We start from the raw sequence: 26312 nt of genomic DNA on the forward strand, positions 1-26312 counted from the left end.
GTTTCATTACGTCAGTGACATCGAGCTAGCTGACACAAGCTCCCAGCCAATAGATGAGCGGCGTGGGGAGAACAGAGGAATGTGAGCTCCTCCTCTGATGCACCAAAGATACCTCGGCAACCGAATTGACTGGCAATGCTTTATTGCAGATATTACAGATCAAGATGAAAGCACTCGTCCGCTCCAAGTGCTGCAACCAATGCACTCAACATACCAAGCAAATCAACAGAAAACCACAAGCCCGTAGGTATTTGTCCTCGAGAGCGCCCAACGCCGTCCATGTCCCATCCTGTCCCCTCTCCATTGTCGCATTACGCCGTATCAGTTTTCGTCCCTTTTTAACCCAGACCGCCCCAGATACCGCGTATCCGTCTCGCCAACTGGATGTCCTTCTGCATGATGGTCACGCGCTTCGCGTGGATGGCGCATAGGTTGGTATCCTCGAACAGGTGCACCATGTAGGCCTCGGCAGCTTCTTGAAGGGCCATGATGGCTTGACTTTGCCAGCGCATACCCTCGCCTCGCGGTCGTACGGTCAAAGCGATTTCTCGAACCTAGGAGAAGTGTTAGTCTCAGGGGCGCAGTTCCAGGCACGAATGCCACTCACTAGGCGCGCAAAAGGTAGTTTTCGGAGGAGGAGCTTTGCATTGCTCTGGTAGTGTCGGATTTCGCGAAGGGCGACGGTGCCAGGACGGTAGCGACGCTTTGCGCGAACGGGAACGGGATCGCCAGCTTGAATCTCTGTCAGCAAGTGTCTTGACGACGATTATAACCTTTCGTACCTTGAACATCGCTCGTCCGTGACGGCCGGCCTCGGCCCGCACCAGAAGCTCTCGAAGCCTTCTTCGGAGGCATTGTGAGGAGTGTGTAGAAAGGTCGGTCTTGGTTTGAAGCTCCAACAGCTTGTTGATCGAACACCGTAAAGGACCGGAAGCGAGTGGCAAAGTTTCGAGCAAAATACGAGCAGTTCCTGAAATTCGATCGCTCGAAACAATAATTATTTTGAAGTTTTATTGGCACAAAGAGGAGTTGAAAGGAATGGAAACGGATGTGCGATTCGCAAGGTGGAAGGACCACCGCGACTAAACTACGTGGGAAGGGGCGCGTGCTTCTCGTTCCCCAGCCCCGCGATTTTCCAGTTTAATTGATTTCTTCAGCCACTCACAGCGCACTAGCCACAGGCTCCCCAGCCACCTTTTTAGAGTAAAAGGTACATCGGCCAAAGTACTCCGTACCTGCTGTGTTTGTCATTCCGGAGGTGGAGGTGAGGCGCCCCACGCTAAGACGGGATGCTTCGAGCCCGCCGTCCCTGGATCCATCGGTTGCCGGCGCCTGGATATCCCGCCTTACGTGTCTCATCCTCTATTCTGTCATCTTCCGCATACTTTCAATCAAGTTCGCATTCTCTCCCCGGCTTGCATCATTCTTATCCGGAGAATTTCATGGGCGCCTAATGTTTTCCCTCTGCACCTGAAATTCATGGTTCCTGTCTCTCCCTTGCGTTAGCATCCACGGACGTCCTCCAGCTCCGATCATCGCCCTTCGCTGTCCCACTTGCCCGCGCAGCAGCAACACCCTCTAGAACCGCCCTTGATACGAAAACTCTCCCCCCTCAACAACTTCTTTTCAACGTTCGCCCCCAATGGATCAGGTCATGGACGGAGGCCGTCTGCCTCTTGAAGCGTGGTTTTGGGAAATGCCGACGTGTACTCGGTGGTGGACCACTGCAACTGTTCTGACCAGCGCCTTGGTTCAGTGCCAGATGGTGACACCTTTCCAACTCTTCTACAGCTTCCGCGCTGTATTTGTGAAATCACAGGTTAGTTTCAATCTTCTCCATGTCGTAGCTCCCTCTCTATGCCATTTCTTTCTTTATCCTTCGCCTCTCCGGGAGTTGGGTCCTCCTATATACTCTTGCTGACATATCCTCTTTTGTAGTATTGGCGGCTCTTGACAACATTCCTATACTTCGGCCCCTTTTCACTCGATCTCCTCTTCCACGTCTACTTCCTCCAACGCTATGCACGACTTCTTGAAGAGTCATCCGGGCGTTCGCCCGCGCACTTCTCATGGCTGCTCCTCTATGCGATGGCCAGCCTAATCGCCTTGTCGCCACTCGTCTCGATGCCCTTCCTCGGCCACCCGCTCTCGTCCACGCTCGTATACATCTGGTCCCGGCGGAATCCCGATACCAGGCTCAGCTTTCTCGGGCTGCTCGTCTTTACCGCCCCGTACCTCCCCTGGGTGCTGATGGGCTTCAGCCTTGTCCTTCACGGCACTGTTCCCAAGGATGAGATTATGGGTGTCGTCATTGGACACGTCTGGTACTTTTTCAGCGACGTTTACCCCCCGCTGCACAACGGTTCCCGTCCTCTGGATCCCCCAGGCTGGTGGAGGCGCCTGTTTGAACCGCGTGCTCGCAACGACGTGGACGAGGGTACTGACAACGACATCTTGGTCGCTGGAGCAAGGGACGTGGCGCCCCGTGACTTGTGAGCCAGAGGCGACAAGGTTGACAAGGGTGGCATATGCAAACACATTCAAGGTGGCTCAATGGGCTACACTGGCGTACATGCTCACATTATTTCTATTCGGTTTGGCATTGAGGGTCGGCGTTATGATAGAGAGACCAGGACAGGAAACTCTTTTCACGGCTGGGGGATTGGGTTCATGGCGTTGGTGAATTGAAATGACACGGCTACATTCGCCGTTTAGCGCTGATACACTGATTATTCAAGGTCTATCCGTTATCGTGGCCTTGCAGTAGCGATGAACGGGCGGGGCACAACACAGGTTGTGGTATACCCAGCAAGAATGCAGATTCTTGACCAGCTGCTAGCTGTAGAGCCTCATAATTGACGGTTTCATATCACTAAAGTGTAGCAGAGCCTAGAACTGCACTCCTATCTGTATGCGGCCTGTGGCTGTGATATCAGTGCAGCAAAGAGACCCTTGCAACAGCGCTGACGTCGCTAGCTTTGCCGACATTCCAGGTTGACCCCGCCACCATGGAACCTTCGCTACCTGCCCGAACTGGGTCTTTGCGAATGGTACCCAAGTAAAAGGCCTGGCCTGGCTGACCCCAGTCGGAAGCTTGTAGCGAAAAAAGACTTGACCTGCTGACGCGAGCCACTTGGCTTATACATATCACTGCATTTGCTCCCGAACAGAACCCTTTTCTGTACAACATCATCTGAACCTCTTCTCTCCAGACAATCCATCTACAGTCATCATGCGAGCCTACTTTTACGACGGCCTTCCTGTACGCCATCCCCTTTACCAAAACGAACAAAGCTAATAATCATTGCAGGGCGACCAGCGCCTCCCCCACGACTCGGGCAAGCCCGTCAACGTCGACGACCTCCTCGCCATCGGCGTCTACTACTACCACCTCCCTGAGCTCGAGTCGGTCGACAACCTGGCCCGCGACCGGGGCTACAAGAACCGCGACGAGATCACCGTCTCTCCCAAGACCATGGGCGACGTCTACGAGTCAAAGGTCAAGATGTTCTTTGCCGAGCACCTGCACGAGGATGAGGAGATCCGCTACATCCGTGGTGGACGCGGATACTTTGACGTCCGCAGCAAGGACGACGATTGGGTGCGCGTGCTGCTTGAGAAGGATGACTTGCTCATTCTTCCTGCGGGCATCTACCACCGCTTCACCACCGACGAGACCAACGTATGTTCCCCAGACGCTCTTGACCGATTCAGATACTCATTTGCTTGTGACAGTACGTCCACGCGATGCGCCTGTTCAAGGAGGATCCCAAGTGGACAGCCCTGAACCGCGGCCCCGAGGTAGACCAGAACGGCCACCGACAGGAATACGTCAAGACGTTCCTGGCCGAGCCTGCCCAGTGAGAGGCCCCACGTGGGAATCGAGCTTTCATTGTTTACGAGGAGACCAATCCCGGGCCAGTTTGGCAGACAGACCCCGTCCAGACAAAAAGAGACATTTTGACTACTTCAACATCGTCATGTCTATACGATTACGAAGCCCTCAATCGCTGAGGGGCTTTGCGCCATGATGGAGAGCGCACGGTTGGCGTGATTTGAAAGGTGTTTTACGTCATTTACAAGTGGTGTCAGAAACGCAGGCCAACTTGCAGACAAAAAGTACATGGTTTTGCAGTCAAACAACATGGAACCACCATTGAGGGAGCAGTTCAAGATATTATCCAGCTTTGGATAAAATTCCTCAGATTTCTTGCCGCGCCGTTTTTTGGATTCTGTTGGAGTCGAGACTTAGCGGGAGTTTTTGAAGATATCCAGTCTAGGTAGCCAACTATATCCTGTCTCTACCATCCTCGAGGTTTTGATCCTTGGTCTTCCGATTATCCTGTGAATTAGACGAGAGCTGCTTGAGTAGCGGGCGTCAGTGATCTCATCCTGGTCAGCAAGTAATCGGGCTCACGGCATTGGCCCTGCAATGCGGAGTTGCGAGGGACGGTCTAAGTGAAGCCGCCACAGGTGAGACCTGTGCTTATCATTCTAGACTCCAAGCAGATTTGGTAAGTTGATGAACCAGAATTTGCTGCCATTATTTCTACTCTTTCTTTCCGGAGCCTTTCGGAGGTGGTCCCGGTCTGCCCGGTTTCGGGTCTTGGTTCCAAGGACCGGGATGCCGGAGAGACGTGGACCGAACCTCGGCCGCCGATCAACTGTGGTGCATGAACGAATCAGCAGCAATTGTTTGTAGTTTTTGAACGACATTGAACTCAATTAAGGTTCCTGATCGTAATATATACCAATTATAGAGTCAAACGTGATATTACCGTCGCAATTGCGGTCTCTTCCCCAGGAAGCTTCATTTTGTGTGGGGCGTGAGAACCGATACGTACAGACACTTGGACCTTCAACCCCGCCACCGCTACAAGTCATCGCCAAAACCAAAACCTGGGGTTTAAGCCTTCAACGGGCGGTGTCATCGATTCAATCTTCCTTCAACATCAGCCATACTCCCAAAGATCAACAATTCGGCCTTTGTATAAGCGCAAAGGAAACCAACCATGGACACGAGAACAGAAGCGTCTGATGTTACCGAGGCATCAGCAAGATCGCGGGTGCCACAGCTCCCGGCGAGTTGCGATCCTCCCCAGGGCAGCGCCCCCCCGAGACAGCTGGTCTGGGTTGTATGTTGCCATTGAGACGGTCCCTCGATTCAAACCAGATGCTTACAGTTGATAGATATTCGGGGGCACTGGCCAGATGGGCCGCTCACTCGTCAAGTGTGCTCTATCTCACGGAGATCAGGTCACCTCTGTCGGGCGCGTCTTTGAGACGAGCCCCCGCGACATGGAAAACATCCACGAGAATTGCCTCGGCGCGCTGTGCGACGTTCGCGCCCGCGAGTCCGTGAACCGCGTCGTCGAGCGCACGCTTCAGCACTTTGGGCGCATCGACGTCGTCGTCAACTGCTCCGGGTACGGCGTCATCGGCGCGTGCGAGGATCAGGATGAGCATGACATCCGGAACCAGTTTGAGACCAACTTTATGGGGACACTTCACATCATTCATGCTACGCTGCCTTACTTCCGGAGGCAGGGCGCAGGACGATATCTCATCTTCAGCTCAACCTCAGGTGCGCTGGGAGTCCCCGGCCTCGGTCCTTACTGCGCTACAAAATACGCAGTTGAGGGGCTCATAGAAGCGATGCTCTACGAAACGGATGCCTTCAACATCAAGGCGACTCTTATCGAGCCGGGCCATGTGAGACCAGAGGAGCCCGAGATGCAGGACACGGCGCTCCCGACATCGTGGGGCCACTTCCTCGTCAAGCCGCCGAGCGAGACGTACGGACACCCGACATCGCCGGCCCTACACGCGCGGCGCATCGTGCAGTGGCTCGGTGACAAGCATCGGCCCACGAGCGCAGTCAAGTGCGCCGAGCTCGTGTGGCAGCTCGGGCATTGCTCGTATCCACCGCTGCGGCTGCTGCTGGGGAGCTACGCTATCGAAAGCATTCGGGACCGCATGCGCTCAGTTACGGAAGAGCTGGAGGATTGGAAGCATCTTAACTTTCCAGTGCCAGATGACGACAAGGAAGCCGGTGAAGAATCATCGGCACAGCCTGAAGCTGAGGCTGCTGCGTCTGCCGCTACTTGAAAATGCCCGGAAGCCACGGCAAGACACATATGCGGTTTGCTCACCAAGGGCAGCCACACCAGAGTCTTTCATACCAAGTGGGCGACCTAGGGATTGCCCTTGGCTTGGTTTGATTTTCTACACGAATTCTTTACGAGCTTCCAGGGCTAATTTTGGCTCAACCTGTCAGATGCGCATCTAGGGGGTCCGAGGTGAGATCCTACCCACTGAAAAGGTTCAACCCCTGGCTGGATGACTAAGCGCAACGCGCCCGGTTGCTCCACGTCTCCCTATCTTTCTTTGAGCCCCTCGACCTGTGGCATCTTGCTCTGGCCAGGTGAAGGGAGAAGAAAATCGATTTACAGAAAGGGACAAGGACGAGGAGCCCTCATCGCGTTTTCTACTTTATTCCCTCTTTGAACGCGACTCGCCCCGACGAGATCTTCAAGTCGAAACTCGATCACGATCCCATCCCTCGTCCACAATCCATCTCACTCGACGACTGAACCCGACGCTTCCCGTTACATCCCAGCGCTGATCGCGAATTCGTTTTCTCCCCACACACTAGTTCACGATGACGGATAAGAAGAACGAGGACTATGTCGTGCGCATGGACGACGACTACGGAAAGAAGGAGAAGGACACCTTTCTGGCTCGGTCCCCGACCCGTTCCGGCTATGGCTCGAATATGCATGGGAACAGTTTGGAGCAGCTCGAGAAGAGCCCGCCCTTGTCCATCGTGGCGTACTGCTTCTCGTCGATCAGTATGACGGTGGTGAACAAGTATGTCGTTTCGGGTAGCTTCTGGAACCTCAACTTTTTCTACTTGACCGTTCAGGTATGCTTGCTATACATGATTGGGGTTTGAGGCGTTGTTCTGACTGTTGGGTTGCGTATAGGCCATTGTGTGCATTGCTACCATTACTCTATGCAAGCAGCTGGGTCTGATCAAGGTTCTGGCTCCCTTTGATCCCGACAGGGCAAAGAAGTGTATGTTCCCAGCTTCAATCCTATGCTACCACTGCTAACAGAATGAAGGGTTCCCTATCTCGCTCCTTTTGGTTGGAATGATTTACACCAGCACTAAATCGCTTCAATTTCTTTCGGTTCCCGTTTATACCATCTTCAAGAACTTGACCATTATCGTCATTGCCTATGGCGAGGTGCTTTGGTTCGGCGGCAGCGTGACCCCAATGGCCCTGCTCTCTTTTGGTCTCATGGTTCTGAGCTCCGTCGTGGCCGCTTGGGCCGATATCCAGAGCGCCATCGCCGGCGACTTTGGCACTGGCGACTCGGCTGCTGCCATGTCCACCCTCAACGCCGGATACGCCTGGATGGGCATGAACGTCTTTTGCAGCGCTGCTTATGTGCTTGGCATGCGCAAGGTTATTAAGAAGATGAACTTTAAGGATTGGGATAGTACGTTACACATGACGCCTTGATTCTCCGTTTGCTGATCTTTTCTAGCCATGTACTACAACAACCTTCTCACGATTCCCGTTCTTGTGGTGTGCTCGTTAATCAGCGAGGATTGGTCCGCCTTTAACTTTGCTCGCAACTTCCCCGAGGAGACACGCAATAAGATCATTATCGGCATGATTTACTCGGGTCTCGCCGCTATCTTTATCTCTTACTGCTCAGCTTGGTGCATCCGAGTTACGTCTTCTACTACCTACTCCATGGTGGGTGCCCTCAACAAGCTGCCCATCGCCATCAGCGGTCTCGTCTTCTTCTCAGCCCCCGTTACAGTGGGCAGCGTGTCCGCTATCTTCATCGGTTTCGTCAGTGGCATCGTCTACGCCTGGGCTCGTGTGCGACAGTCGGTCTCATCCCGGAACTCGCTACCTACAGTGCGGCCAACCATGAGCGCCAGTGCTAAGAGCGCCCGCGATGCCAATTCTTAGACGTTTTGCTTTTGACCAGTCGGCGAAAGATGTTGGGGAGACTGCCGGGAGTTTTCACGAGAAGGGAAAATAGAATAAAAGATGTAATCGGAGCAGAAAGACAACGGGTTCCTGTGCGTGTGCAGTATTTTAATGAGCACAGGCGCAGAGGGGTTTCTCTTGTATTGACTTAGACAAAGGCGTGGCTGGAGTACAAGGACCAGTGGGATTCATATTTACTTTGCTCTAGGTCGTTTGGTTGATGGTTCAATACACGGCATGAAGCAGTCATTGTTGCAAGACAGTCACGGGAGTGTAAACCTATCGCAAATTCAGGCCTTGTCAAGGGGAGTTTATCGACGTTGTGGTGTGTTTAAGTGCCCGGCTGGGACCAAAATTGCAGTGAAGGCGATGATACAGGCCCTGGTGAGCGAGAACCGCCCAGCTGGGGTTAAAACTGCAGTGAAGCTGGAAGCTGTGCCTACATCGCTGCTTTTCTGGAGATGTCCTGCTGGTTGACGAGAAGGGCGGCTTGGGTTAAAATTGCAGTGAAGAGCGAGGCCATCCGTATTGTCGGCCCCCCCAAAAGGTCATGGACTACTTTGTTTGGCTGTTAGACCATGATGTGTACTTTGGCTGATTGAGGCCAACCGGCAACGCACCTTGCCTCTCTCCGTAGACTGGTGAGAGGTCAGAGTCCAAAGAGTGCCAGAGATGCCCCTGTTTATCTCATCACAATGACTTACCTGGAGGGGGCCTCCTACATGATTGCGGCTCAGCTCGAGACGACCTGGTGAACGAGAAGGGGGAGCAAACGCCTAGCCTTGACAAACAAACTCCCTCGAGTAAGCCAACGAGAAGCGCCCGGCTTGGGTGAAAATCGCAGTGAAATGCATGATCTGCGGGCCATCATATAGCGCATCGTTGTGCATGGAAGCGGCCGTCATTCAATGACTTTTTCCCCCTTCTTTTGTCTCACCCAACGGTTTTTGTGGTCTTGCAGCCTTGTTGTAGAAAAGGTTTCATATCGCCCGGCTCTCCCCTTTCAAACTCGGTAGTTGGCCGGATGTTATGCTGGCAAGTTCCCTAAATGGCCATACTCCGAAGCAAAGTCCTGACTCTGGATTGCTCTCCTTTTTCTCCCTGCAGAATAGAAACATTTTGTAGATACTGTTTGGATGATTGGAGATGAGCTGAAGAAGCTGTTGAGGCGGCTGCAGATTATGTGTAATGGGCTGCATGTGAAAACGTCTTTTGTATCACGTAAACGTCCGCGAGTCTTCAAGACAGATAAGTAACCGTTCAATATCAATTCAAATCACAGACATGTGCTTCGCTTCCAGGCCTCGAGAGGATACAGTAAGATGGACCTCATGATCACTTCTATCCGTAAGACCACGCGTAAAGGAAGGCTCCCGTTATCATTTAAATGCATCACCCCGCCTTGTTGCACACGTGAATCAGGCGTGCCCCCCCACGTGGGGCTCAGGACGTCACAAGTTGTTCCCCATCCAAGCTTTTTTTTTTCGCATTCTCCAACAGAAATGTTGGGGATAAAAGATTATGACGTCTAGCACGTTCCCTTTCGTCCCTTGCATCCATCGTTGACCTGCTCTCTCCTTTTACCCACCCCAAGAGCTTGTCTCGGTAGTTGTTGAAGCCATGGTATAAGGGATATACCATCGCGATCCCTTTTCTCAATTCCTTTTTTTCTATTATCCTCTCGTGCGTTATACTAGAGCCCGCGACAGAATGCTGCTCTTCTTACACAGGCGTAAGTTAGAAGCTTCATGATAACCTCCAAAGCTATCCATCTCTAACTTTCATCTCGCATGTAGCTTTCGAGGCCTTGGCTAATAGCCTTGGTGCATCTCCTGATGAGCGTAAGTTGATTCTCTTCTTCATCATCCTCTACACAGTCTCAATAATGTCGCTAATACCTCCACTCTCAGTCAAGCTAGTCTCCTCCTTTCTCCTGTCCTACCCCTTCGCAGCTCTCCTGAAGCGAATCCCCGACTCGAGACCAGATGCCAAGAACCTCTTCATCATCAGGTACAACCTCGAATACCTCTAATCCACGCGCCCAAGCTAACACAATCCAGCGTCTCCCTCTTCTACCTCGTCGGCCTCTTCGACCTCTGGGACGGCATCCGCACCCTCCTCATCAGCGCCGGCGGCACCTACTGCCTCGCAAAGTTCCTCCGCACGAGCCCTTATATGCCATGGATTGGCTTCGCCTTTGTCATGGGTCACATGTCGGTCAACCACATCCACCGCCAGATCGCCGACGACCCCTCGAGTGTCGACGTCACCGGAGCCCAGATGGTGCTCCTCATGAAGCTGAGCGCCTTTTGCTGGAACGTCGCAGACGGTCAGCTCCCTGATGATCAGCTGTCCGACTCTCAGAAGAGGAATAGGCTCAAGGAGCTTCCTCCTCTGCTTGACTATGCTGGCTGGGTTCTCTTCTTCCCCGCCCTCTTCGCCGGTCCGTCTTTTGACTATACCGATTACCGACAATGGCTTGACACAACCATGTTTGACGTCTCCAACGTTGATCCAGCCAAGAAGCCTCCCGTCAGGAAGAAGCGAAAGATCCCTCGAAGTGGTGGCCCTGCTGCTTGGAAGGCCGTGAGCGGCCTCGTCCTCATCGGTCTCTTCATGGGCTTCAGCGGCTCCTACTACCCCAGCATGCTAACAGCCGACTCATTCGTCGAGTACGGCCTCCTCCGCCGAATCTGGTCCCTCTACATGGTCAGCTTCACAGCGCGCCTCAAGTACTACGGTGTCTGGTACCTGACCGAAGGCTCCTGCATCCTCGCGGGTCTGGGCTACAACGGCGTGGATCCTGTTACTGGCAAGATCTCATGGAACCGTCTGCAGAACATTGACCCCTGGGCTGTCGAGACGGCCCAGAACCCGCGAGGCTACCTCGGCGGGTGGAACATGAACACCAACAACTGGCTCAGGAACTACGTCTATCTGCGCGTCACGCCTCGTGGTAAGAAGCCCGGCTTCCGCGCCAGTCTCATGACATTTGGAACCAGTGCCCTGTGGCACGGCTTCTACCCGGGTTACTATCTGAGCTTTGTCCTCGCGAGCTTTATCCAGACAGCCGCAAAGCGTGAGTCTCTCAAGATCTACAGCCACATCAACATGCTAACCTCCCCCAGACTTCCGTCGCCACGTCCGCCCCTTCTTCCTCGACCCCGTGACCGGAAACCCCACTTCCAAGAAGAAGTACTACGACTTCGCATCCTACCTCGCCACCCAGCTCACCTTCACCTTTGTCACGGCGCCCTTCCTGGTCCTCTCCCTCAAGGGCTCTCTCCTAGCCTGGTCTCGCGTCTACTTCTACGCCATCGTCTGGACCGCACTGTCCCTCGTCTTCTTCCACTCCCCCGGCAAGCTCGCCCTCAAGAAGCAGCTCGAGAAGCGCCAGGGCCGAGCGAGTGCCAAGTTGGTCCGCTCCCTCAGCACGGATAGCCTGACGGGCAAGGAACCCATCCTAGGCATCTCTAAGGATCCGGAGGGCGACATCAACGAAGCCGTCGAGGAGATTCGGGCCGAGGTTGAGGCCAGACAAAAGAAGCTCAGGGCTGACTTTGAAGCCCATCAGCTAAAGGTCAACGGGATGAACGGGACCAACGGGACCAACGGGACCAAGGCTCATACCGAGTAATCATCTCAGGTGCGGTGTGGCGCACATCTCATCTCCACGAAGCAATCAATCCGGTGTTATCATGGTGTGTCTGTTTCAGGTCTTGGGAAGTTAGCTTGTAAGCGCATGTAAGACATCAACGATGGAATGAATCAATCTTTAGTCTCAAGTCGGTACTGTAGATTCTACATGATATTCATTAGTCTATCTCTGGGATAAGCCATGGCGGCTCTCCTGTGACGCCCGAGTGCGAGTGCTCAGGGCCTGGTATGGTATGGTAATTACATGGTATCGTAAGAATGAGCGTCTTCATGCTGTCAGTCCTTTTTTTCTCCCGCTCAGCATTGCTGCCAGATCCAACTATAGTACAGGTATACGGACGGATTGATCCATATATGATTGGTAGATTGGTGGTACAAGAGCCCATGTAAGTTGTTTTTGTAAAAGAGGAATGGTTTGCAGTGTTGCAAGTCTCGAGTAAATGAGATCCAAGGGGACGGTGTGTCGTGTAAGTGTGTCTTGGGCAAAGGAATTCAAAAAGGGGCAAATCGTATGTCGTTGAAACGTTGAGACATGAAAAGTAAAACAAAATTCAAAAAACATCGTGTCTCGTCGAAGGTGTTTGTTCAGAATAAAATCGTTGGTCGTTGAAGCTTTTTGACAAGGTGCGTAAAAGATCGTGAGACTTGAAAGATCCAAGTTGATCGATAAGCAAAAACAAAAGTATCGTCGTGATGTGTCGTCGTCAATCGTTGAGATGCCGTGAAGTTCCATAGTGGGTTTCAATGTCAGGGATCGTGTCCCGACTCAGGTCATCAGAACGTGATATCTTATTGGTTGTCGAATATTAATGGCCCCAGTGAGCTCTGACGCCAGTCACGATGAGGGCGATAATGGCGCCGACCATGAGCAAGCCGATGATGGACATGCCACGGTTGACCTTTCTCCACCAGATTGCGCTGGTGAAGACGTGGTCCTCTTCGGGAATCGTCTGGCCAGATGGGTTGCGTCGCACCTCCAGTTTAGATGTGCTGTGGTTGCGTTCAGTATCTTCCGACTGAACTGGCTTAAGGGGCATGCATGCAGCAAACATCCACGCTGTGACAGTTAGTGATTGGTCAAGAGATGATGTCAATAAACTCACCCAAAGGGAAAATAAATCCCACTACAAACATCGTGACCTGGGCATTTCGTCGTCCAGTCAACTCGCTCCGGGCTTCCCAGTCTGAGGTTGGTGGCTGCCAGATACTGTGCTGGAAAGGACGTCGGTCACGGGCCAGGTGAGGCGACCAGATGCTCGAGGTTTGCTTCTTCAAGTTGCGAACAACCGTCATAACAGGGTGAGCTGGCGGTGCAGGAGTAATGTCCATGGAGCCTGCCTCAGATCGCCGGCGAGGGACAGGCTCTCGAGGTCGGCGCCGAGGGTTGTGGATGTTGGTGACATTCGCATCCTGGCTTGGTGTTCGGCTGAGGAAAGAAGCAGGAGGCTGGCTATCACTGAACTCAGAGTACATAGATTCCATGGAAGGCTGAGCAGCAAGCCATTTTCGTTCGCCACTACCATAGTAAACCCTGGAAGAGTCAGTTACAAGTTCATCAGTTATTCATATCTGTACTCACTTTGCCCAGGTTGGGACGGCAGCATTGAAGCTAGCAGTAGATCGGAGACTCCGATCCGAGGCATAGCTCATCAAGAACTTTCCCATCCGTGTCCGTGAGGAGCGATGGTGAAGGACTTCCAGGTCCGCGAGGCCATCACCATCCTCATCATGGTCGCGAATAAGACGGATAGTTCCCGTTGCAGGGTCACGAGACAATCCCCGAACGTATGCCGCCGCAGGGGGCTCCAGTGAGCTGTTTCTTGAGTGATGAGAGGATGCCTCGATATGCTCCTCAAGGCCAGCGAGCGAAGAAGCCATGCTCAAGACGTATTTGCTGTGGCTGCTACCCAGACCGCTGCCGCGTCTGCCGGGGACGGAAGAGAGAGATAGAGCTCGAGATGCCGGCTCACTACCTCCCTCGCTTTCTGACATGACAGTTGAGAGCTGAGCGCTCCATTGGTGGGAGCGAGGAGTGTTGATGTTGGGGCTCTTAGCAGCGGCAGGGTCATACCAGCTTGGGCCAGTGTGGTGCAGAATGGTGGCAGGTCCAACAAAGAGGCCACGAGTGGCTTCTTGAGTGAAGATTGTCGACAACGAGGTCAGCGATGCTGTTCGAAGAGTCTCACGGGACCGAGTCTTGACGAGACCAAAAGTGTCTGAGGACCGCCTCCTCCTAGTTCGCAGAGGAGGAACTACGAGACTCTCTTGAGAGTACTCTGGCCTTACGCGGGTCTTGACAGCAACAACGGATGAAGAGGCTGAGTGACCATGAACTACGTAGTTCGCTTCGCTGTCCCTTGTAGGGGGACGAGTATTGTCATGCAAGGAGGGATCCACTGATGATGGATCGCCGATTAGCTCAATGTTGGAATGAATAGACGATGCTGGCAAGCTGGTCAAATCGGCAACAGCCACTGGGGAGCTCTGGCCATAGACTTTATAGTTGGTCCTGTCAGACAGGGTTGATCTTGATTGCTCGGAAAGAGTCGACTGAAACGACATCTTTTGGTTGAGCAACTGCGAAGACGGGCCAACTCCTGGGTCTGAGAACTCAATCTCAGGCAGAGGGGGGAGAGGCAGTTCAGGAGCTGGTCCCGGAATCTGCAACTGTGACTGTTTCACATCAGGTGTGGTTGGCACCTTGCGCAAACCCCCAAACATGCGGTAGTTCCATGGCGAGGAATTGTCAGGGCTAGCGAGAGCTTGTGGTGGCGAAGAAGGTATTGGTGACTTGGAACTTCGCTCTGTAAGAGGCGTCAAGGGAGAACTTGGGCGGCTGGCACGGTCTTCACTGAATTGACCCAAGGATCCTCGACCAAATGATGCCCGACCAAAGGAACTGCTGCCGGTTGTGAAAGATCGAGACCAGAAAGAGTCGACTCTCGACGAAGTTGAGGCCTCTTGAGGATGTACAGAAAAGGTCTTGTCGGCGTGTACATTGATCACCTTCCGGCGAGATGGGGGTCGAGGAGAAGTTGAGGGTTCGCGGGAGCGCGGATGTGAAACATCGGAAGTCTCGTCGTCGGCATCGTTGTGCGGCGTCCAGGGAGAAGGGCTCAGCTCGATGTCAGAGGAAGGATATTGAGGGTGACGGCTCAATGGTGAAGGCGATAGTGCAGCCTTTCGAGTCCTGCCCCGCTGCAGGGATGGTGAAGGCGTTTCAAAGAGTGGACTTGAGGAATGTAACGGGTCGCAGCAGACTTGGCTAAGCTCCGGATCGGTCTCGGTACTCGCATCGGCGTAGGAGACGGGCCGGGGCGTTGTGCCGTCGGAGGCGATTCGGGGCGGACTGTAAGGAACGATTCGAATCTGGAGGCGGTTGTTCTCGGAGTCGGTGCGCTCGTGTAAGGCCCGTCTCGGCGGAGAGCAAGACGGTGAAACCGACATGCTCTACGCGCTTGGCGGCAATGGCCGTTCTATCCACAACATGAGGAGAAAAAGAAGAAGCTGCCAATCTTGTCCCCAGAATGGACAAGATCAATTGATCTCTCAAAGAATTATCGTTGAAGCGTAGACGTCGATTCTGTCGGAGCCGGGGTGGGTCAGGGGTTCGGAGGTCGTGAGAAGGGCCACGGCCGGGATGGGAGAGGTCGACGGAGGAATTAAGAGCCACAGCGAGAAGATGGCATTAATAGAGCACCAAAATTTTGGAACAGAGTCGAGCAAGCAATAGTCGGAGCAACCCAATACCAGATATCCAAACTATCGTGAAGTTGAATCTTGAGGTCGTGAAATCTTGTCTGACTGGACGGGTGGTGTGTAAAAGATGAGGCCAAAAAGGGTAAGAACCAAGAAGAGAAAGAATAATCAATGAAGCATCAAACGAATAGAGGGAGAAGCAAGGAGTGTGAGAAAGATCAAAAGATTGAATGAGTGACTGGCCAGTGGCCGATTATAGCGAGTGAATGTACGGGGAGAGGAGGACTGGAAACGATTGACGGAAGGAGAAAGACGAGAGATCCATGGATGGGATCATGGGGAAGGAGCGGGCGGGTAGGTAGCTTCAAGAGAGAAAAGGGCAAGACAGGTCGCCTCCACATGCGACCACGGGCGGCAGGAGCAGCGGCCAGAGTAGGTACTAAGGTACCTTAGGTTGCAGTGACCTGAACAAGCTACAGAGGAGGCTGTCAAGCGATCCCTTAGGCGGACGGCCGACGCACAAGCACACGCACGAAGCACAAGCACAAGCAGCCCTGGGGCACACAGACGATGGCTGGAAAGCTTCCCTTCCCCTTACAGGCTGTGTGGAACATAACCTACCTGAGATCCCGTCAGGCAGGGCCTGTCTACAACAGATGATGGCGCCGCTATTGGATCCTCCCCCCTGGAGCCGGTGACGTGGAGTGCAATCGACCGACGTGAACCAGTTGTTGGAAGCGCCATGGAGGCGATTCTGCAGCTAGCGGCGATGGGATATTACCTAGCTGCAACAGGGTTCCCTCCTGCAGGCGCGGCGGCGGCGATGGGGACCGTTGAACCAGGGGGGAGAGACGGGGAGCTAGGGTGCTGAGATAGGGGTGGTGGTTCTGACATCTCGGTCTAGGTGTCTTGAAGACACCGCAACTTGGGACGGGGGCTGGGCGAGATCTGAAGAGAATTTTTCCTTTTCCAAAGGGAAGGTTATTGTAGAAGAGGGGGGCAGCGAATCAATCAGGCTTCAAATCTCAGGGGAAGAGGGCAATGAAAACGGTTGTGTCCACGACGAGTTCTGATTTGTCCCCTCAGAGACTGCACCTCTAAAGGTTGTGGGCAAATCTGTCTGAACTGATTGGGTTATCGGGACACTATTGGCGGGGACGATGCTCTGCCTCGACGCCCAATAGCACATGGTTCCCTGCAAACACCAGCCCGCTGCTCGTAAGATGTCGCTGACCTCTGTCTTTCTGGAACAGCGAACAAAAAAGGTCAGGCTCTTAGAGAGCAGAGAGATTAACTGGGACCACCTCGGCCAGGTGGCAAGCCTTCAATGGGTGCTCTGCCCAAAGTGGTCAAGCCATGGGGGAGCCTGGGCACAGAATGACGATGTGCCGGCAGCAATACAGGATCCCTTCATGGGCATCAACTACCGTCAGCCATTCGATCTCACAAAAACCGGGATAAACTCTTGCGTTTGTTCTTTTCTTGGAACGAAAAGAAGCAGTTTCGAAAGTCGAGGGCCGTCGAAATTGGCCGCCTCTGTTGTCTCTGCTTCTGGCGCTTGTTTTACCTGAATGTCGCAAACTTGTTAAAGCGACCAGGTACTTTCTCCGCCTAACAAATCCGGTGCGGGCACATGTACATGGTCCTCGCGGCGTCTGTTCCAATCCACCAGCCGAGAGAGGGCGCCTCTCGAAACCGAGACCTGCAGAAACACCTAAACGTGACCTTTTTGTTTCTCTCCACCAGGTCGCATTCTGTGTCCTCTGTGTCCAGGCCATCGACAGCCATTCCTCGCTGGGGACTTACAACTTTTCAAGACGTCTCTGTTCTTTTTTAAGCTTTGCCCTAGCTTGGCGCCGCGGACGAGATCTTCCACTCTGGCTCCGCTGATGTCTTTGTCAGACGTGTCAGGCTCGCGTCTCCGTGTTTATTAAGTCGCGTCTCTCCCTCTATTTTAGTGTCCCATGGGGGCTCCAAACCTCGGTCTAGGGCAGACAGGTGAGACTGTTGATTGTCGGACTATCGCTGGCTAGTGTCGGCAGCTTGCCGACGAGCTTTGTCTCTCAGTCTTGTCTTTCAATGTCTCAAGCATGAAGACCTGACCGCAAAGCCAACAGAAGGTCCCTTCTCAGATGAGATGGACCTGGTCTCTTATACAATACTCTCCATGCCGTCATGCTTCTCGGCATGCTCGGTGTAGCTGGTCTGAGCCAACAAGTCCTCTCGACGATTCCTTTCCTCATGCTCTTACGTATCGGTCAGCGACCACGGAAGAGTCTCTCCTTGGTGCCGGGGCCCGCTGAACCTAATGCAGGTACCGTCACTCGCCGTCTCTCGCCTTGATTCATGCCCTTGCCTGAGCTGAGGTAAGGGGATCTCGTCAATGTCTGTGGTGGCTGAGCAGACAGACGGATGAGTGTGCGGCTACACTAGTCATGCACGACTGTCGATGGACATCTTGTCCCGTTCACAAATTCATCTCCCAACTGACCAGCTCGGGATATTACAAAACATTCGTGTCCTGCTTTCATTAGGTCCCTTATGAGAGCGCGTTATAACTCACATCTCCACATCATTTCGCTTCCCAGGACTTTTATGTACCTTGTAGCTCACCGCATGCGGAAGCCGCGCATGCCCCCCATAGCTCGTATGCACGTTGAAATGAAGGACGAGCAATGCCAGGGGGAGAAAAAGAAGAGGAAAAGTGCCCGGTTATCCCTCACTAGCTCCCGTAAAGACCCTGCACATTTTTTTCACATTGGGATGGTCTTTTTTCCCCGTGGTGGATGGATGTCATTATTCCCGTGGGGGAGAAGAGTGCCAGTCTGCTTACCCAAGCAAGCATACTCCATTGAGGCAAAATGGATGGATCCAATTCTGAGGACAATGGCATCCAACCAAGTTGTGGCTGGTGAGGACAATCTGTGCTTTTTGGATGCTGGTCCTCTTTTTTTTTTCTTAGCCCGGCGGTTTCGTTTCTTTGAATGGCTTCTCTTTGACAGAAGAGTGCGGTAATGCTGACTGTTTTCTCTCTTGTTTGCCCCGTTAACATTCCTCCAACTCGGTTCTTCTTTTAGCCAGCTACTTCTTCTTCTCTCTTCTCTCAAACTTGAACCTATCCTTCTTCATCCTTCACCAACAACCGCTTGAAAAGTAAAAACAGGCCCTCCGCACAAGAGCATTCAATGTCTACCTCGATTTCGGCGGGGTTCGCACCGCCTCACGCCGTGGCCTTGTTGGTGAGCCTCACCTGTTCCTAGTCCCCCAACCATGAGCCATCCACCTTCACGGAATCTCACAACCCCCTGGTTCATATCACTGTCTACCTCCCCCAGCATCAAGAGATCACATCTCATGTAGTGTTGACTTGCATCATCTGAACCATTAAAAAACAGGTCGTCTACTGCCTCGTCTATGTCATCCCACTCTACTTCTCAGCGGCCACAAGGCCCTCGCCAACCCGCTCTAGGGATGCCCCCGAGGCGATCCGCGCGCGCATCTTTGTCGTCTCGCTGTCGACAGCCATCTGCTCCCTCGTGACGCTGTACCTGCTCTCGTCCCACGCCGCCATCGCCATCCCCAACCCCTTGCATTTCATGGGTTACTGGCCCGTCGGCCTCGTCGACGCTGCCCGGGCCCTCTGGCTCACAGCCTTGCTCTTCGCCGGCCCCCTGTATGAGTCGCTCGTCGTCGACGGAGCCGCCAGGCAATGGCTTCATCTCCAACCTCTCAGGGACCTCTGGACTGACTGGCCCACCTGGAGGAACATGGTAGCGGTACGTGAACTTGACTTTGTCCCCTTGATATCCCCCATGCCGCCCCTGTCAATCCTCAAACAACCCCCGCAGTCGTCTCAACTTCAGCCTCCTCTTCACACCGCTTCTTGTACCTTGTTCTAGCCTGGTTTTTCCGTCTCAATACTGATTTACCGAAAGGGCCCAATCACCGAAGAATGTCTCTTCCGTTCAGCTGGAGTACCACTGCTCCTCCGTTCTGGAGCCAGCCTTACAGGCACCATCTTCCTCTCACCTCTCATCTTCGGACTGGCTCATCTTCACCACTTTTATGAGTTCCGAATCACCCACCCTCATACTCCTCTTCCCGTGGCCATTCTCCGATCCCTCTTCCAGCTGACTTACACCACACTATTCGGTGCTTATGCCACCTTCTTGTTCTTGAGGACCGGCAGTCTTCTGGCTGTTGTTCTTATCCATGCTTTCTGTAACTGCATGGGCTTGCCTCGTTTCTGGGGCCAGGTTGACCCATATTGGCTAGCAGAAGATGATCCAGCTCGGAAGCGATATACGGCCGTCTATTACGTGCTCCTGGTGGCTGGTCTGGTAGCCTGGTTGCAGAACTTGTACTCGTTGACCGAGACTCCCATGGCTCTAGCCGAGTTCTGAGATGACCTCCGTCACGGCGCACGCTTAGATCGTCCACACGACCAGAATTAATAAAGAATCTCCCTTCATAGACTACGCCATGGCCGTCTTCCCCAGACTCGGCGTTGCAGACGTGTAGGTCAACGCTGAAAGCCCGGATAATCCAACGCTATTGTCTGTGCGCGTAATGAGCAATGAAACTCTAACCATTGACATCTGCCGGTCATGTGTACATTCCAGAAGCTGACAAGAACCGTGCGAGTGATTCATAATTAAGTGAATTGGAGTGTTTCTTAATGCTAATAATACATGGCTATGTACCTCTCTGAGACCGAGGGAGCGATCCGGGCATCGACAAGTCGTCACTATTATCACTTCTCGTTCCTCGGCGATTACGAAGTGATGCTCGGTCTCTACTACCTGCATCACTTCCGAATACCTCATCCCGCAAGTCTCGGCCAACATCCTTACCCTTTGACCGACCCATGGAAGCACTTCCCTCGGCCAGCCCGTCATCCGGGCCTCGGGTATTCTTCTTTCGCGGCCACAGACTTGGGAGGGCAATCTCCTGAAACCGTGGCTCAACGGCTCGCTCATCAAACCACCGGTGGAGGCGGGCTTCGACAAGCTGAGCAATCTTGGGGACGTCCTGAAGTCGAGAACGGCTGCCGAGAAGGCTCCGAATGGAAAAGTCCAACCGGTAGTCGTCGAGGAAGTTGAAGATCATCCTGGTCGGCTGAGAGGGGTTGCTGGGGATGAAGGATATTGAGAGTGTGCCGCTGAATCTGACCACCGAGACGGCCAGTGCGACAGGAAGTACCGCCGATAATTTCTTGGGATAATTAAGTAGGAGTTTCGTTTCCACGGCGAGTGTGAGCATGTCGCTCAGATCAACATCCATCCGTGCTTGAAGGCGCGTGCCATCTCTGGCTGCCGTAGCCGGGTCAAACTTCTTTCCAATACCAAGACTCATTCCATCTTCATCAACGGGGATGATGCGGCAGTTGCTGAAGATGGGAAAGTCCTCGCCCAAGCTCAGCTCCGTGACCCTGATCTCATCGACAAAGTCCGGGCGCGAGGTCCCATTCAGCGCCTTGCTTAGCGAGTTGAGGATGGCATCATCATGTTGCGCATCACTGCGGAACTGAGCAATAGTCTGCGCAATAAGGACGTTGAACCAGTCGAGACTCTCGGGCTGATGGCTGTCGACGTTGTAGTACGTCTTACTGAGGATGGACCCAATGGTAAGAACGGGAGGGTTTCTGAGGACGCTCGACTTCTTGCGGCTCAACTCTCTGTCTTGACGATTGCCAGAGCTGCGCAGACTAAGCAACGAGCGCTTATGAGCAAGCGTCCTTGACCGCCGCTCGGTTGCCCTCAAGGAAGCGGTGACGTCGGGTGAAGGAGGGTCACCAAAGATGAAGAACTTGATGAAGGCGGCCAATACAAGAACGACCGAGATCTGTCCGACAATGAAGCCTTGCGTGAAGGACAGGCTGGTCATAGACTGTCAGATCGGGTAATTGACATGATGCAGGGTACGTTGATACTCACGTCCGTTCGGGTGACTGGGGACAGGTATCACCCATGATTGAGGATGGAGGGGCGGATCAATGGGCTTCTAGAAGGTTCAAGGGCCCTTGATAGATAGCCTCGAGGAAAGTACAACGCGATCAATAGAAGCCGTCCGACATGATGACGGTGTTGCCCATTCAAGCTTTTGATGTCACTGAGCACTCATGATGAAGAGGTTGGCTGCATGTGGAGCTCCTTCTCAGCTTGCCGGGGGAAATCGGAGTTATGCAGATACCGGGGTGGCCATGCTGTTACTGGGCTCACTTCATGACGACTACTCTCAACCAGCCTCCCTGCAAGCAAGAACCATCATCGATTTCCCCAACAAACAATCACAACACGTTCGAATAACAGAAATTGTTCCATCACAATTCTATTGAATACAGTATCCGAAAAACCAAGGAATACCTCGCTGCGCAGCCGTAGAGTGCTGCACCAGCCGCCATCATGGACGTCGCCCAGGCCATTTCTGGGTACATCAATAAGATCATTACGACGGCCGATACGTCGTCTGCCAAGATGAAGATCCTCCTTCTTGACAGGGAAACTGTTTCTATCGTATCTACCGCAATCACACAATCTTCCCTTCTCAGCCACGAGGTCTACCTCATCGACCGTCTGGACAGTGCAACCCGCGAGAGGATGCGACATCTACGCTGTATCTGCGTCGTGCGACCATCACCCGAAACCATCCAGCTGCTCATAGACGAGCTGCGAGACCCCAAGTATGGAGAGTACCAACTGTATTTCACAAACGTGATTAAGAAGTCATCACTGGAACGCCTGGCCGAGTCGGATGACCACGAGGTGGTCAAGTTGATTCAGGAGCATTATGCCGATTACACCGTCATCAACCCGGATCTTTTCTCCATCGGCCTCACACTCCCCCAACGCCGCATTTGGGCCGGCAGCCCCGATACTTGGAATCCCGACTCTCTACAGCGCTGCGCCGAGGGCCTCCTAGCAGTGCTCCTATCGCTTAAGAAGAAGCCTCTCATCAGATACCAAAAGACAAGCCCCATCGCCAAGAAATTGGCATCCGAGGTCCGGTATTTAATGACCCAGGAGGACCAACTATTTGAGTTCCGTTCAGTGGACACGCCCCCGATCCTTCTTGTGCTGGATCGTCGAGAGGACCCCGTGACGCCACTACTTACACAGTGGACATACCAGGCCATGGTGCATCACCTCCTGGGCATCCAGAACGGCCGTGTCGACTTGAGCGACGTCCCCGATGTTGGTCCGGACCTGAAGGAGATTGTTCTGTCCCAGGATCAGGATCCCTTCTTCAAGAAGAACATGTTTCTCAACTTTGGCGACCTGGGAGGCAACATCAAGGAGTACGTTGGCCAGTTTCAGTCCAAGACCAAGAACAACGAAAATATCGAGTCAATATCCGATATGAAACGATTCATCGAGGAGTATCCCGAGTTTCGCAAGCTCTCTGGCAATGTTAGCAAACATGTCACGCTGGTTTCGGAACTCAGTCGGAGGGTAGCAGCGGAGAACTTGCTCGAGGTCAGCGAGCTGGAACAGAGCCTGGCCTGCAACGAGAATCATGGAACTGACGTCAAGGTAATAATATTACCACTTTGATGCTAGAGTTCGACGTCGCTAACCAAGTAACAGAACATCCAACGGCTCATCCAGTCTCCCAACGTCACTCCAGAAAGCAAGGTTGGCCTAGTGGCCCTGTATGCTCTTCGATATCAGAAGCATCCCTCAAACTCGCTTGCCATGCTCACAGACCTCCTCGTTGCAGCTGGCGGTGTGGCCCATCGGCAGGCAGAGCTTGTCGATAAGTTGGCAGCATACCACGCATCACTTCAGGCGTCTCAGTCCCAAAGTGGAATCTCGGAAATCTTTGAGTCAGCCGGCATCTTTTCTGGAGCGTCGAGCCGTTTCAAGGGTCTCAAGGGTGTTGAGAACGTCTACACGCAGCACAGCCCACTTCTTGAGAGCACCCTCCAGAACATGATCAAGGGCAGGTTAAAGGAACAGCAGTATCCGTTCGTGGAGGGTGGGGGCACGACCAAGGACAAGCCTCAGGACATTATCGTGTTCATTGCCGGTGGAGCTACGTATGAGGAGGCAAAGCTGATTGCAGGTTTGAATGCGACGAGCCCCGGCGTGCGAATCGTACTCGGCGGTACAACAATCCACAACTCGGCCTCGTTCTTGGAAGAGGTTGATGATGCTGTCACCTCATGGCCAGAGGCTCGGGGCAGGCGATAAATGGTTAGAGAAGGTGTATTCTTTTATGACAGCGATGAGTTTTAAGGTCTCTTTTTAGTCTAGAATCGGGTCTGAAAAGCTCTGAGAGTGTCTACAGGGACTAGAGAGCCTGGTTTTGGTGTTTAGGTAGGTACTTAGGTTGGTAGGTAGTTCAACTCGATAGCGTCATATTTCGGCTAGTCGCAACTCCATTAATGGCAACTGATTGATTTCAACATTGGATGGCGAAAGGCGAATTTTGCATCCCAAGCGACGACATGCAATGCGTTCCCTATTAAGACCAAGGCCAACCGTCTGGCGACGTCAATGGCAGATTAGCAGGCGACGGCATCTCGCGACAGTCTCCGGCGACTCAAGGTGAGCCCTAATATTGCCCTGTCGCTTATCGCAATCTTGTCTAACAGCCCGCCATAGGCCTTTTGACGTGGTGGTAATTGGAGGTGGCCATGCTGGCGCCGAAGCATGCGCCGCGGCCGCACGAGCCGGAGCCCGGACGGCCTTGATCACACCGAAGATTGACAACCTGGGGACATGCTCGTGCAACCCGAGTTTCGGAGGAATTGGCAAGGGAACCATCATCCGGGAGATTGATGCGCTCGATGGTTTGGCGGGGAGGATCATTGACAAGGCGGGCGTCCAGTTTCACGTGTTGAACCGACGGAAAGGAGCGGCGGTTTGGGTTTGTGGCACTGCTGGCTTTTACGAGATTGATAAGCTAATGAATTATTGCGACAGGGACCTCGTGCGCAGATCGATCGAGACTTGTACAAGAAATACATGAGGGAGGAACTCTCTTCGTACCCGAACCTATCTATCGTCCTCGACAGCGTCTCCGACATCGTCCTTTCAGACCAGGAGCCCGTAGATGGCGCTTCAAGTCGCATCGCCGGTGTGCGACTCGAGTCGGGTCAGGTCCTCCCCACGAGCAAGGTCATCATCACGACGGGAACATTTCTCGGCGGCGAAATACATATTGGTCTCGAGTGCTATCCTGCTGGTCGCATCGGAGAGGCTGCTACCTTTGGCCTGAGCAAGTCACTCCGGGATGCGGGTTTTCAGCTCGGACGCCTCAAGACGGGTACACCTCCGAGAATCGCCCGGGACAGTATCAAGTTCGACATCTTGGAAAAGCAATACGGAGATGATCCTCCTTCTCCGTTTAGCTACCTCAATGATACGGTGGCAGTGGAGGAGCAGCTTACTTGCGGTGTGACTTATACGAATGAGAAGACGCACCAGATTGTCCGGGATAACCTCGACAAGACGATCCACATCCGCGAGACCATCAAGGGACCGCGGTACTGCCCTTCTCTGGAATCCAAGGTTATCCGCTTCGCCGACAAGGACCGACATATCGTCTGGCTCGAGCCTGAGGGTTTCGACAGCCCCATCGTCTACCCGAACGGGTTGTCAATGACAATTCCTGCAGACGCCCAGGAGCAAGCTCTTCGGACAATCCCAGGCTTAGAGGATTCCAAGATGCTCCAGCCCGGATATGGAGTTGAGTATGACTACATCGACCCTCGCGGCCTAAGGTCAACGTTGGAAACAAAGGCCATTAGCGGTTTGTACCTGGCCGGACAGATCAACGGAACCACAGGCTACGAGGAGGCTGCAGGTCAGGGAGTTCTCGCGGGTATCAACGCAGGTCGTGCAGCCAAGGGTCTCCCAGGCGTGTCCCTATCACGAGGCGATGGCTACATTGGCATCATGGTCGACGACCTCATCACCAAGGGCGTCACTGAGCCGTACCGAATGTTCACTTCACGCAGCGAATTCCGAATGGCTGCCCGAGCTGACAACGCCGACTTCCGACTTACATCCAAGGGTCATGAATGGGGCGTCATCTCGGACAAGCGATGGAGAGTATACAGTGATGAGCGTCAGCAAATGGACGACCTCACAAAGGCCCTCCGGTCTGTATCCCTGAGCCCGGCGCAGTGGATCGAAAAAGGCTTCCATCTGAAGCGCAACACGGCCCGACGTGATGGTCTCGACATGCTCCGGCTCTCAAGTTCCAACACACGCATTGAGCTTGAGCAGCTAGTGTCCGTCGTACCCGATATAATGAGCTACTCGCCGCGTGTACGCAGTCGTGTTGCCATCGAGGCCTTTTACGCCCCCTATATCAAGATGCAAGAGGCAGAACGCAGCCAGTTCACCAACGACGAGCGTGTCCACATCCCCACGAATCTTAACTACGATAAGATTCCCGGCCTTGCCATCTCAGAGAAGGAAGCCCTCAAGGTCGCCAGGCCAGAGACTCTCGCCCAGGCTCGACGAGTCGAGGGTGTGACTCCATCAGGAAGTCTACGACTCCTGGCCTACGTCAGACGAAACCCATATCGAGAGAGTTTAGGCGAGGTCCCTTAAACATAGGGAAATAAAAGGGAAATAAACAAGCTTTGGATTGAGTTTTCCCCTTGTATGAAGAAATGTACAAATATCTAAAATAGAAGGGAGCATTTGGGCTAAGGCGTTTTTTATCTTGCAGGGGGAGATCACAAAGTCAATCTATAGTTAGGGGAACCGGTTGGTGTTGTGGAATAAGCTTATCTCGAACGGACATAAAGCATATTTTGACTTGTCGTCTTTTTTTTTTTTTTTTTTGCTCCCCGTAGGGCTGCATGTTTTTGACGTTGGGACTAGTTGGGATAACTTCACTAGTTCAAAGCATACCAAAACAGTTCCGAAGCATGAGCTAGTTCGAAACCATGATTGAGCTTAACTTGACGGGACGTTGAATTAATTC

At 53.3% G+C, this 26312-nt stretch overlaps 10 protein-coding genes across 10 annotated transcripts; 7 read left to right on the plus strand and 3 right to left on the minus strand.

Moving 5' to 3' along the window:
- Positions 1 to 338: 338 nt before the first annotated feature.
- LRP88_00814 (histone-fold-containing protein) lies at positions 339 to 855 on the minus strand (the record flags this gene model as incomplete). The annotated part of the gene is made up of 3 exons (XM_083237518.1): positions 339 to 554; positions 608 to 732; positions 783 to 855. The coding sequence occupies 3 exons, from the start codon at positions 853 to 855 to the stop codon at positions 339 to 341; spliced, it is 414 nt and encodes a 137-aa protein (XP_083106023.1).
- Positions 856 to 1654: 799 nt separating this feature from the next.
- Positions 1655 to 2496, plus strand: LRP88_00815 (Der1-like family-domain-containing protein; the record flags this gene model as incomplete). Its single annotated transcript, XM_083237519.1, has 2 exons — positions 1655 to 1819; positions 1939 to 2496. The coding sequence occupies 2 exons, from the start codon at positions 1655 to 1657 to the stop codon at positions 2494 to 2496; spliced, it is 723 nt and encodes a 240-aa protein (XP_083106024.1).
- Positions 2497 to 3232: 736 nt separating this feature from the next.
- Positions 3233 to 3864, plus strand: LRP88_00816 (1,2-dihydroxy-3-keto-5-methylthiopentene dioxygenase; the record flags this gene model as incomplete). The annotated part of the gene is made up of 3 exons (XM_083237520.1): positions 3233 to 3262; positions 3311 to 3682; positions 3736 to 3864. 3 exons carry the CDS (start codon positions 3233 to 3235, stop codon positions 3862 to 3864), a joined length of 531 nt encoding a protein of 176 aa, XP_083106025.1.
- Positions 3865 to 5012: 1148 nt separating this feature from the next.
- LRP88_00817 (SDR family oxidoreductase) lies at positions 5013 to 6108 on the plus strand (the record flags this gene model as incomplete). The annotated part of the gene is made up of 2 exons (XM_083237521.1): positions 5013 to 5135; positions 5191 to 6108. The coding sequence occupies 2 exons, from the start codon at positions 5013 to 5015 to the stop codon at positions 6106 to 6108; spliced, it is 1041 nt and encodes a 346-aa protein (XP_083106026.1).
- A 553-nt stretch (positions 6109 to 6661) lies between these two features.
- LRP88_00818 (GDP-mannose transporter) lies at positions 6662 to 7991 on the plus strand (the record flags this gene model as incomplete). The annotated part of the gene is made up of 4 exons (XM_083237522.1): positions 6662 to 6925; positions 6987 to 7077; positions 7126 to 7506; positions 7555 to 7991. The coding sequence occupies 4 exons, from the start codon at positions 6662 to 6664 to the stop codon at positions 7989 to 7991; spliced, it is 1173 nt and encodes a 390-aa protein (XP_083106027.1).
- A 1906-nt stretch (positions 7992 to 9897) lies between these two features.
- On the plus strand, positions 9898 to 11649 carry LRP88_00819 (lysophospholipid acyltransferase; the record flags this gene model as incomplete). Its single annotated transcript, XM_083237523.1, has 3 exons — positions 9898 to 10022; positions 10073 to 11091; positions 11141 to 11649. 3 exons carry the CDS (start codon positions 9898 to 9900, stop codon positions 11647 to 11649), a joined length of 1653 nt encoding a protein of 550 aa, XP_083106028.1.
- An 826-nt stretch (positions 11650 to 12475) lies between these two features.
- LRP88_00820 (uncharacterized protein) lies at positions 12476 to 15116 on the minus strand (the record flags this gene model as incomplete). The annotated part of the gene is made up of 3 exons (XM_083237524.1): positions 12476 to 12659; positions 12802 to 13200; positions 13249 to 15116. The coding sequence occupies 3 exons, from the start codon at positions 15114 to 15116 to the stop codon at positions 12476 to 12478; spliced, it is 2451 nt and encodes an 816-aa protein (XP_083106029.1).
- Positions 15117 to 18553: 3437 nt separating this feature from the next.
- LRP88_00821 (CAAX prenyl protease) lies at positions 18554 to 19771 on the plus strand (the record flags this gene model as incomplete). Its single annotated transcript, XM_083237525.1, has 3 exons — positions 18554 to 18607; positions 18764 to 19144; positions 19304 to 19771. 3 exons carry the CDS (start codon positions 18554 to 18556, stop codon positions 19769 to 19771), a joined length of 903 nt encoding a protein of 300 aa, XP_083106030.1.
- A 292-nt stretch (positions 19772 to 20063) lies between these two features.
- Positions 20064 to 21339, minus strand: LRP88_00822 (ERMES complex subunit MMM1; the record flags this gene model as incomplete). Its single annotated transcript, XM_083237526.1, has 2 exons — positions 20064 to 21246; positions 21305 to 21339. The coding sequence occupies 2 exons, from the start codon at positions 21337 to 21339 to the stop codon at positions 20064 to 20066; spliced, it is 1218 nt and encodes a 405-aa protein (XP_083106031.1).
- Positions 21340 to 21772: 433 nt separating this feature from the next.
- Positions 21773 to 25933, plus strand: LRP88_00823 (glucose inhibited division protein A-domain-containing protein; the record flags this gene model as incomplete). Its single annotated transcript, XM_083237527.1, has 4 exons — positions 21773 to 22900; positions 22955 to 23406; positions 23975 to 24239; positions 24296 to 25933. The coding sequence occupies 4 exons, from the start codon at positions 21773 to 21775 to the stop codon at positions 25931 to 25933; spliced, it is 3483 nt and encodes a 1160-aa protein (XP_083106032.1).
- Positions 25934 to 26312: the final 379 nt, after the last annotated feature.

This window comes from Fusarium phalaenopsidis (assembly GCF_050370095.1).
Source record: "Fusarium phalaenopsidis strain FUZ10S chromosome Unknown contig_32278, whole genome shotgun sequence".
Taxonomy (NCBI): Eukaryota; Fungi; Ascomycota; class Sordariomycetes; order Hypocreales; family Nectriaceae; genus Fusarium; species Fusarium phalaenopsidis.